We start from the raw sequence: 17,856 nt of genomic DNA on the forward strand, positions 1-17,856 counted from the left end.
GTTCGGCCGCCTTGTGTAGCTCGACCAGTTGCTTCAGCTGGTCGCTCACAGGCATCGGGTGTTCGGTCCCAATATACTGAAACCAGAACAACTTCTCCGTCGAGCTTCCCTCCTCGGCCTGGTAGTACTTTGTGGCATCTGACACGCTGCGGGGCAAATCTGCGAATGCTCCTGGAGAGCTCCGGACTCGGGTAAGTAACAAGTAATTTACTTTCACATGCTTGCTTTGCATAATGAATGCCTTACCCACCGTTATCTTCCTCATCACCTCAATTTCCTGGAGGGCCTTTTGGGCTTCAGCCTTGGCACGCTCTCTCGAGGGCTGCGGCAAGCTCGGACTCTCGCGTCTTCGAGTCAAGCTCCAAAGTCTCGTGCTTCTCCACGAGAGCCTGGAGCTCTTGCTGCACCTCGCCCACCCGTGCCTCTTGTTTCTCCCACTCGGTGCGCTCCATGGCTGCTTTGTTTTTGGCCTCGTACAGCGCTTGCTTCAGGATCGCCACTTCGGTCGTGGCCCCTGGCACATCCATGATGATCCTATCAGTTTGGAACCACATATTATATATATAGACAAAGTATTACTTACCTTTGTTCTCCTCGAGCTGCCTCTTGGTAAGGCCGAGCTCTTTCTCGGACCGCTCGAGGTTCTGCTTCAGTGCGGCGACCTCTGCAGTCAGTGCGGCAGAGGTCAGCAGCGAAGCCTGCATACGCATACAGACATACTTATATTAGACTCCTACAGATATTATTTGATCCTCTATTCGGCTTTTCTTTGTGAACACCAAACAGAGCATCAGGGGCTACTGTCTATGCGGTAATATTTTCCTATATTTTAAATACTTACCTCAAAGACTGTTAGAAGGCTGGCACAGGCTTCAGTCAGTCCGCCCTTGGCGGACTGAACCTTCTTGATCACCGCACTCATAATAGTGCGGTGCTCCTCATCGATGGAAGCGCCATGAAGCGCTCCCAGCAGGTTGTCCGGTGCCTCTGGATGGACAGAGGTCACCGGCACGGGCGGCTTGCCCCTCTTGGAAGGGGGGCGCTTGCCGGAGTCCGAAACCACTGGAGGTTCCGGCGCGGTGTTCGACTAAGGGCCGAACTTGGAGCCCTTGGGAGTCTTGCTCCCTTTGCGCCTGGAGTCCGGAAGGTCGCCTTGAGGCACCTCCAGGACTATCTCCCCCAGCTCGGTGCCCCTTGAGACAACACCTCGACATTGTCCATAGGGCGAGGAGAGGAGGCGGTTGGAAGTGACTCACTATTCATATCCGACGAGTCCAAGGAACCGCCCGATGAGGATACGTCGATACGGGCTCGGGGCGGATTGCATGATCATATTCGGCGTTAGGAAAAGCAGTGCAATAAAAGTATGCTATGAGTTACTCTGGTATCCGAATACTTACGACTTCACTAGGGGCTTGGCCCTGAGTAACCACTCGTCTTCGCTGTCGGTGGCGGTGGTGGAATAGTCCGGAAGGAGAGTTCTTCCCTTCTTGGACCCTTCGGCCTCCCAAGTTGGGGCGGCCTTCCTGATACGTCTCCGTCGGATCTACTTTTCCAAACACTTTTGCCCTTGTTTTGGACTCTAACTTGTATGATTTGAATGGAACTAACCCGGACTGACGCTATTTTCAACAGAATTGCCATGGCGTTGTTTTATGTGCAGAAAACAAATATTCTCAGAATGACCTGAAACTCCACGGAACATCTTAGAAAAAATCATAAAAAATCCTCACCAAAGATGAAGACCAGGGGGCCCACACCCTTCTCACGAGGGTGGGGGGCGCCCCCCCTAGGGCGCGCCCCTACCTTGTGGGCCCCCTGGATGCCCTCCGACGCTAACTCCAACTCTATATATTTGCTTTCGGAGAGAAAAAACCAGGGAGAAGAAATCATCGTGTTTTACGATACGGAGCCGCCGCCAAGCTCTAAAACCTCTCGGGAGGGCTGATCTGGAGTCCGTTCGGGGCTCCGGAGAGGGGGATTCGTCGTCGTCGTCATCATCAACCATCCTCCATCACCAATTTCATGATGCTCACTGCCGTGCGTGAGTAATTCCATCGTAGGCTTGCTGGACGGTGATGGGTTGGATGAGATTTATCATGTAATTGAGTTAGTTTTGTTAGGGTTTGATCCCTAGTATCCATTATGTTCTGAGATGGATGTTGCTATGACTTTGCTATGCTTAATGCTTGTCACTAGGGCTCGAGTGCCATGATTTCAGATCTGAACCTATTATGTTTTCATGAATATATGTGAGTTATTGATCCTATCTTGCAAGTCTATAGTCACCTACTATGTGTTATGATCCGGCAACCCCGAAGTGACAATAAGCGGGACCACTCCCGGTGATGACCATAGTTTGAGGAGTTCATGTATTCACTATGTGCTAATGCTTTGTTCTGGTTCTCTATTAAAAGGAGGCCTTAATATCCCTTAGTTTCCAATAGGACCCCGCTGCCACGGTAGGGTAGGAAAAAAGATGGCATGCAAGTTCTTTTCCATAAGCACGTATGACTATATACGGAATACATGCCTACATTACATTGATGAATTGGAGCTAGTTCTGTGTCACCCTATGTTATGATTGTTACATGATGAACCGCATCCGGCATAATTATCCATCACTAATCCGGTGCCTACGAGTTTTCCATATACTGGTTACGCTTATTTACTTTCCCGCTGCTACTGTTATAATCACTACAAAATACCAAAAAACATTACTTTTGCTGTCTTTACTTTTGTTGCCGCTACCACCACTATCATATTACTTGGGAGTGACTAATCAACAGTCGACTGATTTTAAATTGGTGTCAGGCCGTTTTTTGTTCCACTGATTGATTGACACGTGTCTGAGTATATCCTGTGTCTAGAAACTAATCAGTACAGGAAAACGTCTATTTTCTTTCCTGCTTCAGGTCGAAAAAATCTGCCCAAGCCTCTTGGGCTCTTTCTAGTTTACGTAAAAGGAACCTGCCCCTTATACGAGCCACCACGCAGACCCGTTAATGCAAGAACGCGAAGGCTGACCGTTTAGCAAGCTGGGTTGGGCCCCTCCCATCCCCCCACCCCCACCCCCAACCCAGGCCTTTCCGTGCTCCTCCTCCTTCTATCCCGATCACCTTCTTCTTCTTCAAGTAAAAGTCTGAGCACGGGCGCGATGGCGGCTGACGGGGGAGAAGACATGGATGCTCTTTGCGATCCAGATTTTGGCTACTTGGCGCGGCCGCGAACTGCCCTCGCCCAAACTAAGGTACACCCCTCTCGCCCCAACCCAGCTCACTAGTTGCATACATTCCCTTACTGAAGAATCTTTCAAGCCGTGAATAAAAACTGAAAATTCAGAGAAGACAGGTGCTCTGTGTCATATTAACTTAGATATCTTGGCTGAGGTTAGGGGATCAACTTAGATATCTTGGCTGATGCCCTTCGCCCCAACACCCCCCTGTTACTAGTGGCAGATTTTACCTAGGACATGCAAAATAACTCAGAAACTAGACTGAAGAAAAGAAGACAGTCCATGTGTAAGCTACTAGTACTAGTGGCAGATTTTCCCTAGGGGAAGTAGATAACTCAAAAACTTAGTGAAAGAACATTTGACAGTTCATGACTTTGCATTCCTTTACAAAAAACCACATGTGAAATTACTTCTAATAGAGACTGATGAAAATGACATAAAAATGACAAAAAATGACTAGAGAAAGGCTTACTGGGTCCTTGATAGTGTACTTATCAGTGAAGACAGAATGTACTTAATTTCAAATCATTTAGAAAGGCTTACTGCTCTTGCTGCCGGTTCCATCTACGTCCATCGGCTAAATATGCCTCCTCGTCGCATTAAAAAAAACTGAAAGCATGGACAAATCTGAAGAAAGAAAGCATAGCAGATTCTGAAACAAGAAAACACACAGATATATGTATTATATACTGAACTGATGAACATGACTAAATACAAGAAAAAACAGAACATGACTAAATACAAAAAAACTGAAGAAAAATGACACCTACCACTGAAACTACAAACATGACTGAAGATAAAACAGAACATGAAAACAGAGTTCAATGAAATAGATGTTTTGCCTTCAGTCATGAAATAGATGAAAACCCTGTAAACTAGATAAAACATCTACATGAAATAGATGAAATAGATGTTCAATGTGCATGCAAATCCATTTGGGGGCTTCAATGCAGGGCGAGAGGGAAAACAGAACATGAACAAGGAGATTCAAACCAAAATGTCCTACCCCCAAGGCAGACCAAGGGACTGAAAATAAATGGACAATGAATGAAGAATGAAAAATGAAAAATGAAAAACGGAATACTGAAAAAAAGAGTGAACACTAAATACAAAAATCTACTACTATAACTGAAGAAAACTCTGAAAAACTGAAAGAAACCTGCATTGAAGATGACTGAAGCTAAAACTGACATAATGAGAAATAGAGAAGACTCAAACTGACATAATGACAAACAGATAGGACTGAAACTGAAACCGATATAATGAGACTGACGGAGAACAGACTCCTAACACTGAAGCTACAATGATTAAAATGATTAAAATCTGATAACTAAATTCAATGATAAACTAACTAACATAGAGGACAGAACAAGACTAATAACTAATTACTAATGAGAAAACTGGGATACTGGACACAATGAAACTAAGAAGAAAAACAAGACTAAATGATAGACTAAAATGATATATAACTAAAGAAAAACAAGGTTACTGAACAACAATCCACTAAGGAGAAGACTAAAATAATTTGGACTGGAATAATAACTACTCCCTCCATTCCGATTTACTCGTCGTGGTTTAAGAAAGAAGAAGCATAGACTGAAGAGATTGGATTTTATAGGTAAACAGCTGTGTGAATGAGGATATGCAAGATATGTGCTTTGGAAGCCAAGAAACTCTGTTCATGCAGGTCGATGCGGGAAGGAGAAAAATGCTTCGTATTTTTTATGCCTTACAACTTGTGTGCAAACTAACAAAAAATAATTATGTGCATGAAACAGCCAAACTTTTCTTATGTGGCGCCGTTGAAGGGATATATTGACCTAAATGCGGGCTCTCATACAATCAATACCCAGGTGCGAGAAAGATTCAAAAAGAAAAGAAAATGAAAAAATGAAAAAAAAGAGATCAACTTTCTTCAAACTGATGTGCAGGGGCAGGAGTCGTGCTTGTGTGCTGCTGACATTGGTCAAACAAGTGATGCGAGTGAACCCCTGCTACATTTACAACAAAAAAGGCGGCTCAGGTCTTGGGTGGCAACAACACATCCAACGGCACACCAAGCCTTCAGGTAAAAAAGTCTGGGAAGAAAACTAAAAAATAAAATGCGGAAAGAGGAAAAAAGTGACAAACTTAAAACATATGATGAAAATATCAGAATGGACATGTGATAGGTTTCAATGTTCCTTTTCTTTTCAGGATTTAGGCATGATGGGTGACTTTGTTGACGACCAGGACAATTCTCCTGTGCAAATGGAGGATCTAGATGCACAAACAACAGATTTTCAATTATTCAAGGGAGGGGATGATATATCGTTTGATGACTGTCAAGGAGATCCATGGATGCCAACCCTCTTTGATGATATTAGCTTGGATCAGGTGAGCAAAAATGTTTTCTAGTGAAGAAACTTAGAGAGGAAAAACACAAAGGGTATCGGTAAAAAAAAATAGAAAACTATCATACTGCTCATGGAAAAAAAGAGATAAACTAACACACATTTAATGATAAACTTGTCACTACAACACCTGCAGGTTGATACAAACAATGAAAGAAGAGACGGGTCTTCTGAGAGGGAGCAAAATCATACCTGGAATCTTGATTCGCCGACATGTGTGCAAGCTGGTTCCTCCAGACAGTCTCGAGAGGTAGGAACATCAACTGATGCATGCCATCTGCAAGTGCAAGACAACGAGAATGAAGATAATGAAATCAATGAAGAAACAATAGAAGATTTTTTGGAAAATGAAAGACGGGCCGCAGAAGGAGGGAACGATAGAACAATTGATAGTGAGCTGAAACCTGAAATAGGGATGCATTTTGCTACGAGGGAAGAAGCTCAAAAGTTCTTAAACTTCTATGCCTTTGTTGCTGGTTTCTCCATATCTGTTGTGTCGACTGCCCGCACAACCAGCAAAAAAAGGGACAGAGAAGTTACAAGGGTAACACTGAAATGCAACAAGTATGGGCATAATACAGAGGCTGAAATTGAAAACTTGTCTGTGCAAAGAAAAAGCACTGTCATAGCGAAGACAGACTGCAAAGCACAAATGCTAATTGCTTTGAAAGATGGAAGATGGCGTATAACTAACCTCATTCTTGATCATAACCATGAGCTCAACCCTGGCAGTAGGTTTTTTAGATCTCATGTTTACATGTCCGATGAAGAGAAAGCATTGATCAGAACAATGAAAAAGTGCAACATACCTACGAGGAAGATAGTGGCAGTGTTGGCGTACATAAGAGGAGGAATGGACAAGTTACCATACAACAAAAGGAAAGTGAGTAACTATGGTACAACGATAAACAGAGAACTGGAAAACAGTGATGTCATGGAAGTGCAGCAATACTTCCAGAAGAAACAAGCTGAGAGCCCTGGATTTTGCTACTCAATGGAAGTAGATGCAAAAAACAAGGTCAGGAGCGTGTTTTGGACAGATGCTAGATCTAGAATAATGTAACAAGAGTATGGGGACTGCATTAGCTTTGACACAACATTCCTAGCAAACAAGTACAACTTGCCGTTTGCACCATTCGTTGGTGTTTCTCCACATGGGAAGACATACTTGTTTGCTTGTGCCCTTATTATCGATGAAACTGCTAACACATTCAAGTGGTTGTTCCAGCAGTTCTTAGCAGCAATGGGAGGCAAGGCACCCAAAACAATAATAACTGACCAAGATAGAGGAATGGAAAAGGCAATAAAAGCTGTGTTTCCACAAGCAACACACAGAACATGCTTGTTCCATGTGATGAAAAAAGCCGAAGAGAAAGGGTGCAGAGTGTTTCAACTGAATCAAGGACTATATGAGGACTTTCACGACATAGTGAATAACTCATTGACAGAGAGAGAGTTTGAAACACTATGGCAAACAATGATTGAAACTTACAATGTGGGTGAGGTGAAAATTTTCCAAGACATGTGGGAAGCAAGGAAAAAATTTGTGCCAGTGTACTTCAAGACAAAGTTTTTCCCATTCATCCAAACAACAGCTAGGAGTGAGGGCACAAATGCTTTGTTCAAGAAGGGGGTTGGTGCACAGTTCAGCATGACAAGCTTCCTACGAGAATATCAGAGAATACTAGACAACATCCATGCAAATGAGGATGAGCTTGACCATAATGCAAAGCACAAAAAAGTTTCCTGGAAATCATTCAACACTAAGTACTACATCGAGAGACAAGCACACAGCCTGTACAACATAAGCATCTTCAGAAAATTTCAGCTCATTCTCAATGATGTAACAAGATTGCAAATCAGAGAAGAGGAAAAAATGAAACTATACATGGTGTACCAAGCAAAGAACTACTACAAACAAGAACACAGGACAAGGCTTTATGTGGTGCAAGTGGATACTGAGAAAGAAGATTACTCCTTCATTTGTTGCAAGTTTGAAAAGGATGGCATTTTGTGCTCTCATATTCTAAAAGTCATGTTGCACCTTGAGGTGGATAAGATACCAGACAAATACATAATAGACAGGTGGAGGAAACAAGGCCAGAAAATGAATAAATCCAAGGCGATTCCACTCAGATTAGATAATGATGAACTGAGATACAATGTCCTAGGCATGAAGCTAGTGGAGCTTGGCTCAAACGCTTCAAAGAGTCAAAGGAAGTTTGAATACCTGCTATCAGAAATGTTCAGGATTCAACAACACTTAATTGATATGGATAGAGAAGGAGAAGAAGAAATGGATGGGCAAGGAGAACAAATAGAGGAGAGCAACAGATCCAACAAGACAATAGGCACACTGACAACTATGGCACAGAGTGGTGGCAGCAATTCAACTATTGAGCTATTGAATCCTGATAAGGCGCACACAAAAGGGCGCCCACGAATGATGACAATACAAGAACGCATAAAAAACAAGACATTCTACAAGTGCAGCCACTGTAATGATCCGGGTCACACAAAAAGGAAATGCACTAATCTGGATAAAGTATACGACATCCCAAAAAAGAATAGATCAAGGAAGACAAGCCAGCCAAGATCAGCTGATGGAGGTGATTCCCTATAAAAAAACAACTAGAAAATAAACATAGCACTCCATTGACACACTCATATAAAAAACTGTGGAAAATGGTATTGTTATCGACTAACTGTGGAAAATGGTATTGTTAACAGGGCGAGGGCGACAGAACGCTACCAACAAAGAGATCAATGCCACCAACATACCTATCAATGAGGTCTCCCAACTGCAGCAATGACATGGCTCCTACCCTGCAACTCTAACTCCCTCTGCTCGTACCCTGCATGGATAGAGAACAAAGGAGTAGTCAGGACTATTTACATTTTCTGATTGCACAAACTTCATGTAAGAAAAAAAGATTGAGAGAAAAAAGAATGTTTACAAAAAATATGTGAAAAACCTTATTAGAAGCAAAGAATATGAACAAAAATAAGTGTGATGTTTTCATGTTATTTCATATAGATGCGAATAGGGACTGATTGTAGACATCTTTGTTAGTCTTTCATTGCAGTAGTGAGACTGAGCATGGCGTCTCTCAAAAAAAAGAGCGGCGCATAGAGTGAGGTTTTAGAAAAATCACACTGATGGAAAAAGTGGTACACACCGCAGAATGAATTAGACATCTACGGGTTCAGACACTAAACTGACAGACGCATAACATTAGAAAAACTGACACTTAAGTTACTGAAAATTAAGGGAGAACAAACAAACTGACAAGGTAAATGATAGTCTGTCTCTGAATGTATACATCTGACATAGAAGACAAACATTTGTATCTACATGAAAAAGGAAGTGGCCACCATTTACAACAAATATGATATGCTTCGTACAACCAACGACAACTTCCTCAACAGTTCACCGACCACTACACTACACAAAAATTGATCTAGATGATGCTACAAAATTGTTTTAAATGAGCTCTCTTCTTCTCTTGATGCCCATCCAACAAGCCTAGAAATAGAGAAACGCCACCGCTGTCATGGAGGATTGCTGACGAAGTCACCCTAACAAAGGAAAAAAAGAAAAAACACACATCATAAGACAGTTAGAAAAAAATGCAGAAAAGAAAAAAAAAGATGCGAAAAATAAAATTTAAAAAATGTGAAAAAAATGAAGAGTTAAAACTAATGAATGAGAAGAAGAACCTGTAAGTTGAAACCAGTGACAAGGCTCTTGTCTGCAGTGTTTTTCTTCCAAAAGAAAAGTTGGTTCATGTACTGAATTCTTATGTGTTGGATGTCGTCATGTGAGAAAATCTTGCGCAGATCCAAGGGTGGTGCCCATATCTCCATTATCTTTGTTGCAAACACTCCACAATCATTTCTGAAAAAAAAGAGGTGATGTTCAAAAAAAACAAGCTGAAAAAGGGGGAAAACAAAAATAAAAACAAGAGCAGGTGGGGAAAGAGAGCCCTTACCCATTAGTCTGCTTGGGCACATGAAGGTACATCCTTTTGAAAATCTTGAAATTATGCTGGTCTGTTTGGAAAATGATTTCCCACAACTTGATGAAGTTCTTGATCTGCATGTGAATAAAAAATGATGAAAAAAAGAAACATAAAAAATAAAATCATATAGATGGGGGGAAGGCATTTAGACAAAAAAAGATGTGATGAATAAAGTGTGATGGATAGAAACAAAAGAAAAAAGGTGATGAACAACTTACAAATTTCTCTCTGATAGTCTTGTGAAGATACGAGTCCTTGTCATAAAAAGAATCCAAGAAAGCAAAAAGTTTCCACTTGAAATCGACAGCAAACACTATCCAATGGTTGTCGAGACATGTGGGGAAGAACAGCTAATCAAAAATAGAAAAAAAATAAAAACACATTAAAAGAGTTGGAACAAAAAAAAATCAAAACGGAAAAAATAGAACACAAACAAAAAAATAAAAAATAAATGAAGAAGGACAAAGAAGAACACACCGTATTTGACAAATCTAGACGTTTACCCCTACTTGCTGATGCTGCCCCCAGAAATGAAGTGGCAATTGATCTTAGTTTATCGTCTTGGTAGTTCAGTATGTTCTCCTGCAGGGAACAGACAAATACATGACCAAAATGGCAAAGTAGAGGCAGGGTAATGTACACCAAAAAATGATGTAAAAAACCAGCAAAAGAAAAAAAATGATAAATGTTGAACCAAACTAAAAACATACACCAATATTCGGGAAGAAATGGTGCCTTCCAGAGATTGAGGGATGACGGTCCTCGAAGAACTTCCGACAAAAGCAAGGGATCAAAAAGTTGTCGACGTGCCCGGTTGGCATAAGGCTTTGTCCAAGTGATACATAATTGCAATGAACCATCGAGTACGTCACCGCATACTTCCTGTTTGTTGCCACATAGAAACAAAAAAAACTAATCAGGCACGGCCATACTTTTCTATGGGCGAACAGGAATAATCTAGTCGGTGTTCTTGGTCTTGGCGATTGCCATCTTCTGATGAAACAACATTTGATCATTGTTTAAGCTATATTGGCGAAAAATGGATTTTGTATGCTGCCATGCTTACCATGAGCTATTCAAGTAGCACTAGGAAACATAGGGTTTTGTGAGTGCGCAAAAACATACCACGGGACAGTAAGATTTAAAACCTTATTTGCCTACTTATTCACTAATGTTTATATTGCCAGTAACTCAAAGGTATCAGACCTTAACTGGTGTATATACAGTCTAAAAGCCCTAAACTTTAACTAAGATATTTCAGCGTGAAGCACTGACTTGAGCTTGTTTTGAGGTGACACTATAGCAAAATCAACAACGAGAAAGCCAAAAGAACAATGGTAACTTTTTTCACAGGCTGAAAAGACACAAAAATACACATGATTTTTTTCTCAGTCAAAGAACTATGATACAAAAGAAAAACACCAATGACAGTGACATGTTGGAGGAAGAGAATTCTGATCGATCAATCAAAGTGTTAAAAAACTAGTGAGATGTTTGACAGCTTCAAAATGATATACTACAAAATTATGATATAGTACACACTTTAAAGATTGAAAAAGACCAGTATGTAAAAATACTTAAATAAAACAGGCTAAAAAACTGATTAACGTACCTCTGAATTCTTTTTGTATATGCAAGTTCGATTATTGAGTTGTAATGCATGCACTCTTCGTTTGACACAGGGAACCTTTCGTTTTCCTTGATTGGGAGTTCCAGGAGACTTTTTGGTCGCAAAATGATCAAATCATCATGTCGACCTTGATTGACAATGGTGTCTGGCGCAAGTTCATCGATAATGATATGATTATCAGTGTCGTCTGGCACATCAACAACCTCTTCTACCCCTACTGTAGATTGGCGTTGACGTTTCGCAATTGGTCTGATCAGATTGTTGTATACATGATCTGCATTCTTAGCTAATTCGATTTGCCTGACACCAAAACTTGTTGGACTGATATCAACAATGTCTGCCTTCCTCTTAGTTGGCTGCCAAAAACAAAAATAAAAAAGCTTCGGTGAAAGCTAACATGCAAAAAATCATGTAAAACTGAACCAAAAATAGCTCCACATATGCGAAAAAAGATAGATTGGAGATTTCCTGCCTAACTAGTTTTAGATTTTAGGACTGTCTAGCTACAAAAATATGCTGACAAGAAAAAGTTGCTTGCTGATTAGCTGAGCTGTCGTGCTACGGTGAGCATGTAGAACACAGAAATGCTCAATAAAAGTACAAAGAAGACAAGACAAAAAGAATGACTAAATACAAAAGGTATAACAAGACGCACTCAGCTCCCTATATCCCTCGTAGCCTCATAACAAATAATAAAAAAGGAGTAAAAAAATCTAAACACTAACCATAGAGGGGGAAAGATCGGCCACTGGGATTGGTGCTTGTTTTGTGCCAATGATTTGGCTGGTTTTTGAAAAATTCTTGTCTGCTAATGCCATGAGCTTAGGAGGGTTGTTGCTGGTGCCAATCTTGCAGTCCTATAGTGCATGGGATCTTAGATGAAAAAAACATAGTGAAAAAAAGGAAATGTGACAAACAAAAAAGATGCATAAAAGTTGACCTCCTCACTGAACAACTTTATACGGCCTATTGGTGACATGTGGTTAATCATTTGGTAATTGCTTTGCCCTGCCTCAGGAGGTGCAATCTGACCTCCAACATCATTTTTTGTGCCGGTTAGACTGGTGGAGCGTGTGAAAGTGCCCTGGCCGTTTTGCACACTAAACTGCAGAAAAGAGTTGCGCTCCTTCAACCCTGCTGGGAATGTGTTAATCAAAGAAAACTCCTGCTCATGATGCATTGTGTTGAACACTCTAGCCCTGACCTTCTTCACTACTCCCACTTCAGGCACTTGGATGGGGAAAAATAGAAAATAGAAAATTAAAACTTGACTGTACAATTCATAGAAAAGACTAAACTTAAGAACCAAAGAAAAAGAAAAAATAGATTTACCTTTTTCATTGCTGTGTTCAACAATTTTAGTAATCACACAATCTGGGGTTGCTGCAGAAAAACACACAAAAAACAGATGTAAAAAGGCACTACTAAAAACAAGGAAGAGAACACAGAAAAAGGTGGGAAATAAAAAAAGAAACATGGAGGAAAAGTTGCACGAATAAACCTAAAGCATCGTGTGAGCTCTTATGAACTACCGACAAAGTGTTCTCATCAATAGGTTGCAATGGAAGCTTGTTGTTCCTCGTTCCGATGACTGAAGGCTTAGTAGGTGCAAATGATGAAACTATGTTTTCATTGATCTTGACAGTTGTGCGGTTGATGCTGCTCTTAACGTGCTTGAGGTTCTCATTCACTTTGCTGCATTCACCATACTCTGCTTCCAACCAAGAAAAAACACATATACTCACATAAGCAATAAAAACACATTTATTCGAAGACCACAAAAACTAAAAATAACTTGACAAAATGGTCAAAATAACTTTGAATTAAAAAAACAGAGCAAGTATCCGATGAGATTCTCAAGTAAAAAGGAGCCTCATCACACACCAAAAATGCATACCGTGTGAACTTTTCTGTTGAGTTCTATCATCCTTGCTCATTATGCCCATGTTTTGTTTCGCTACTGGTCCTAGTTTTGAAGAGGTGTCCCGACCACTAACGACGAAAAGAGATGATAGTCTGGATCCAGATAGAAACTTCAACATATTTGATGTTATTGCTTCTTGAACATTTTGCAAACCAGACTCCTTTATGTTGTTGCAGTCTGCGCTGTCAATGATGCCCTGAATGATCTGACAAAGAACAAAAATATGAATAACAGAAAAAGAACAACACTGAAATGACAAGAAAACCTGAAAAAAAAATTAAGATGAAAGATACCAACATAGTGAGGCAAGACTAAAACCTGCGGATGTAGAATATTAGCATAAGATGACATCATCTCCTCTTTGAAAGATACTGATATTGATCCTTGTTGAATAATGCCATGAGGAGCACCAATTTCAGTTGCAAACACATGCTGCCATAAAAAGATAATTGATGCGGAAAAAAGGGAAAATAGTCAAAAATAATGACTAACTACAGAAAAAAGAAGAAAGAGATGCATGTGCCTAACTCCCTTTTGAACTACAGAAGAAAAATTGCTCAACACAAAAATGAAAAATGTCTAACACACCTCCTTTTTGAACGGTCTCCTTCCAAATAAGTTGCGCTTCTTCCGGTCAAGTTCCGAGAAATGTTTAATCAAATTACCCTTCCATGCAAGAATCCATGGGACGCCTTGCTCGACCACCCTTATACCAAAGTCAAGCTTGCCCAAATACAACACCTTAAAAAAACACCCAAAAAAACTTAGAGAAGGAAAAGGAACAAAACAATCGACGGGGGTATGTGTGACAAAAAAACCAAAAAGAACAAAAGAGATACTAAGCACTTACAGCCAAGCAATATATGCAGAAATCAAACGCTTTTGGTTTTCTGCCGGTTTCCCTACCAAACAACACATATTGGTTGATGCCGGCCAAAATCCATTCGTAGACAAGAAGACACATGTCGAATCCCCTTGTGATAGTAGGATCCTCCGGAAGGAATAGGAAGTCCGTGTGTATATGATCATTTGCAGAAGGGAATAAAAAGCATGACATAACAATCACCATGAAACATATGAAGATGTCTTCATCACTAAGATCTTCTGATGATGTGAGCAAATTTCCAAAGAAAGTGACATTTGGAATTTCTGAAAGATTGAACCTAGACATAATGAAACTCCTCCCTCTCTCCTTATTGGGCATCGCTATAATGCCGTTGTTCGGCAGACCCAACACAAGATGGACAGACTCCTTAGAAAGAGAGATGATCTTCTGATCATCAATAATGATTTGGGAAGATATTGTGTCTACGCAACCAACAATCCATCTGGTGAAGTGAGAAGGGAGTTCAGTCTTCTCAAACTTCAGGAGATGCTCAAACCCGTATTTTGAGATCACATCCTTCCGCCCAATAGCCATACGCTTGAGTATCTCAGCGAAGTACTTGGTAGCATACACACTGTACACATCCCTTCCTAGCCCTGTTGCTTTTAGCCTTTTATTCTGAAAAACCACATTGAAAAAGCAAACTAAGACTAACAAAAAAAAGTGAATTCAGTGATGCAAAAACATTAAAGAGTTGGTACAAGAGATATTCAACAACCTCGACTTTGATATTAGCGTTGTGACAAAAAACTAAGAATTCCCTCTTGAGAGATTTGAGAGCCTGTTGGGCAAGATGGAAACCAACAAACAGAAACCATCAACATAAAAATAAAAATAAAAAATAAACTGAAAACTAGAAGATAAAACATACCTCCTTCGAAAAAGCCGAATAGAGCGTCCTCTAACATCTTCTTCCTCCTGGACACAGATTCCTTTCAGAGCAAACAAACAGAGAAAAAAGTTGTTACACACATATAAGACAGAAAACAAAACACATAAAAAGGTGTGAAAAGCCGATTAAAATCTACATGACCATACATCATCACTGGATGTGCTACTCTCCTCCAGACTGTCGTTGTTTGACATTTCATTATCAGGATCGTAGCTGTCGTCATAGCCAACACTGGAAGGTCTATAACCTGCATAATCTGCACACCTGCATGTATGGGGGAATGAAAAAGTTAAGAAAAAATTGCCTTGAAAGAATATCAGACAAAAATGTTGTGCTCGCAGCAAAGCTAAAAAGTAAAAAAAAACTAACTACTTCTACAATGACTGTGGGCTAGATCATGCTCGCAGCATGCAAAAACACTAAATTCAAAACCATCTTGAATCTACACCCATATCAATTTCCCCATACAAAAAGAACATGAAAACAAACATAGGCAGTGGCACATGATCAAAACATAGAACATTTGAAAAAATGCACGTGAATACACCCAAGATTGAAGAAATAGTATGAACTAGGATAACTCTCTCGTCATATGACAAAACAAAGAACATGTGGTCATCATAAGGCCCTTCAAAAAGGATCTGGACACTGGCCATCAAACATACTGCTGCTGTTATGGAGTTACTCATAACTGAAGGAGCGTCTTAACATCTATTCATTCAGGTACGAAGGGGACAAAAAAAGCATTCAAAAAACATATGTATAAGGAAAAAAAGCATAGATCCAAAAACACATGTATGAGCACAGATATCTAAATCTTTCACTTCTCACTTATTCAGATTAAAAAAGAGGGGGTGACTGCAACAAATTCCATTGCAGACATGAGTTTCAGAGACATCTACTGCCTGGTTAGTTGGTGCATATCACTGCTTTCAGATTATCCCTAACCATTCTCCAGGTAATCACTCGATGCTCAGGGGAAAAAACACATCCATTACTAAAAGCCATCAAAATCAAACTAACAACAAAAATAGTGGAAGTCTACAATTTCTCCACACCTTCCTGACTGAAATCCACACACTAGTACTCCTGCAGAAAAAAACACATACATTCATTTACCTATCTCTGACTATCTACAAACATTCCTTGGGCCTCTAAAAAATTCTTACAGGGGACACACTAAAGTGGGAAAATCAAATGACAGTGAACATGAGCTCTACATCCAGAACAAAAGAGAAATACATTCAACACAAAGTTGAGGCAGACTTAGTAAAGGAAAATTGGGGAACAAACACGTACAGGGAGCCTGAGACAAATTCAGGGGCGTTCTCTGATGAAACCACTCAAAAAACTCCCCACCATTGAAGAAATTCAGAGGCGTTTCTATTCTACCACACACCTTCCTGGCCGAAATCCACAAAAAACTGAACCACCCCCCTGGCTATTGGAGGTCTGTGACCGGCGACAGTGAGGACAAACTGAAATTCAGCACGAAGGCGGGGAGCAGACACATATAGAACAGAATAAAGGGCAGCGCGAAGGAGCGTGATACCTTGCGCCGCGACGGCGCCGGCGAATGCTGTCGCCCCCAACGATTGGAGCTGCTGGTGGCGAACACGGTGGGGCAGCTCCGCCGAGATCCTCTCCAAACCAACACCTAACGTGCCTGCCGCCGGCCTTGTGGAGCACGCCTCTCGCTTACAAGCTCTCCACGCGGAGGACTCGCCGCGCGCCATCTCCGTTGCTAAACGCCGGCGAGGACGCCCCCGCCTTCCCTCCGCCGTCTCCGCCCCGCCTCGGCCTACCCCCACCAACCCCTTCTGCAGATAGAGCAAAGGACGCCGCCCCATAACTGAATAGAAAATTCAAAAACGCATGTCTCTTGCGGATCGAATAGTGAAATCCATTGCAGACCCGCAAGCCCGAAAGCCCAACAACACGGAAAAAGGTCCACCACACACCCAACATCGTACTGAGGACAAACGAAACATGCTGAGATTCGTGTTAATTAGACGGACTAAAAACGACCTGAGACGAAATCGTTTTCAGACGACTGAAAATTAGTAAAACTGTATTACTTTGCTACTAAACACTTTGCTGCAGATACTAAGTTTCCAGGTGTGGTTGAATTGACAACTCAGCTTCTAATAGTTGAGAATATTCTTTGGCCCCCCTTGTGTCGAATCAATAAATTTGGGTTGAATACTCTACCGTCGAAAGCTGTTGTGATCCCCTATACTTGTGGGTTATCAAGACTAATTTCTGGCACCGTTGCCGGGGAGCATAGCTCTATTCTTTGAGTCACTTGGGATTTATATTTGCTGGACACTATGAAGAACTTGAGAGATCCAAAAACCAAGATCTATCCCTCAACTACGAGGGGAGGTAATGAACTGCCATCTAGCTCTGCACTTGATTCACCTTCTGTTATGAGTAAGTTTGCGACACCTACACCTGCTTCTGCTATTCGTTCCGATAGGTCGCATGTTATTGATGATGCCACTTCTGCTATGCATGATACTTATGATGAAACTACTTCTATGCCTGATACTACTATGCCCCTTGGTGAATTTCTTGATGAACAAATTGCTAGGGCTAGAGAAAAAGAAATTATTGAATCTGAATATGATGATGATAGTGATGATGAAAATATGCCTATTATTCCTGAGGGCAATCTTTTTGATATGGAATCTTCTGCCGCTATTTTAGCTTGCAAAGATAGATATGAGCTTAAGAGGTTATTAGTTAAATGGAACAAAGAATTACTTAGAGATAAAATGAAACCTGACCCTGCTTTTGCTACTTCACCCATATGTGTTCCTGATAAGGATTATGAATTCTCTGTTGATCCTGATATAATTACTTTGGTTGAAT

The 17,856-nt window shown here is 40.9% G+C and overlaps 2 protein-coding genes and 1 long non-coding RNA gene across 4 annotated transcripts; 1 reads left to right on the forward strand and 2 right to left on the reverse strand.

Annotated features, from left to right (window-relative positions):
* Positions 1-2,797: 2,797 nt before the first annotated feature.
* LOC125539015 (protein FAR1-RELATED SEQUENCE 5-like) lies at positions 2,798-8,655 on the forward strand. The gene is made up of 6 exons (XM_048702372.1): positions 2,798-3,250; positions 5,014-5,088; positions 5,167-5,303; positions 5,432-5,611; positions 5,765-8,237; positions 8,359-8,655. The coding sequence occupies exons 4-5, from the start codon at positions 5,441-5,443 to the stop codon at positions 6,689-6,691; spliced, it is 1,098 nt and encodes a 365-aa protein (XP_048558329.1). The 5' UTR covers positions 2,798-3,250; positions 5,014-5,088; positions 5,167-5,303; positions 5,432-5,440; the 3' UTR covers positions 6,692-8,237; positions 8,359-8,655.
* LOC125539016 lies at positions 3,262-6,370 on the reverse strand. The gene is made up of 3 exons (XR_007296627.1): positions 6,323-6,370; positions 5,821-6,128; positions 3,262-3,887 (listed from the first exon to the last, which is right to left on the reverse strand). It is a non-coding gene; the product is annotated as an uncharacterized LOC125539016 (long non-coding RNA).
* Positions 8,656-8,914: 259 nt separating the features above from the next.
* On the reverse strand, positions 8,915-16,816 carry LOC125539014. 2 transcript variants are annotated; one of them, XM_048702371.1, is made up of 20 exons: positions 16,535-16,816; positions 16,282-16,434; positions 15,129-15,246; positions 14,962-15,022; positions 14,809-14,871; positions 14,055-14,708; positions 13,793-13,945; positions 13,523-13,636; positions 13,178-13,409; positions 12,782-12,991; positions 12,613-12,663; positions 12,221-12,510; positions 12,006-12,137; positions 11,263-11,636; positions 10,361-10,532; positions 10,128-10,232; positions 9,869-10,000; positions 9,621-9,724; positions 9,349-9,526; positions 8,915-9,207 (listed from the first exon to the last, which is right to left on the reverse strand). In XM_048702371.1, exons 6-20 carry the CDS (start codon positions 14,622-14,624, stop codon positions 9,181-9,183), a joined length of 2,844 nt encoding a protein of 947 aa, XP_048558328.1. In that variant the 5' UTR covers positions 14,625-14,708; positions 14,809-14,871; positions 14,962-15,022; positions 15,129-15,246; positions 16,282-16,434; positions 16,535-16,816; the 3' UTR covers positions 8,915-9,180. The 2 variants fall into 2 exon arrangements, with proteins under 2 accessions (XP_048558328.1, XP_048558327.1); XM_048702370.1 differs by lacking the exon at positions 16,282-16,434.
* Between the last annotated feature and the right edge of the window lie 1,040 nt (positions 16,817-17,856).

This window comes from Triticum urartu, chromosome 2, assembly GCF_003073215.2.
Source record: "Triticum urartu cultivar G1812 chromosome 2, Tu2.1, whole genome shotgun sequence".
NCBI lineage: Eukaryota > Viridiplantae > Streptophyta > Magnoliopsida > Poales > Poaceae > Triticum > Triticum urartu.

Coding starts and splice junctions, on each gene's coding strand:
- LOC125539015 (XM_048702372.1), top strand. CDS start 5,441: ATGATGGGTGACTTTGTTGACGACCAGGACAATTCTCCTGTGCAAATG. Junction 5,612..5,764: donor ATGATATTAGCTTGGATCAG/GTGAGCAAAAAT, acceptor CAACACCTGCAG/GTTGATACAAACAATGAAAG.
- LOC125539014 (XM_048702370.1), bottom strand. CDS start 14,624: ATGGCTATTGGGCGGAAGGATGTGATCTCAAAATACGGGTTTGAGCAT. Junction 13,946..14,054: donor TCTGCATATATTGCTTGGCT/GTAAGTGCTTAG, acceptor TGTTTTTTTAAG/GTGTTGTATTTGGGCAAGCT. Junction 10,233..10,360: donor ATTTCTTCCCGAATATTGGT/GTATGTTTTTAG, acceptor TGTTCCCTGCAG/GAGAACATACTGAACTACCA.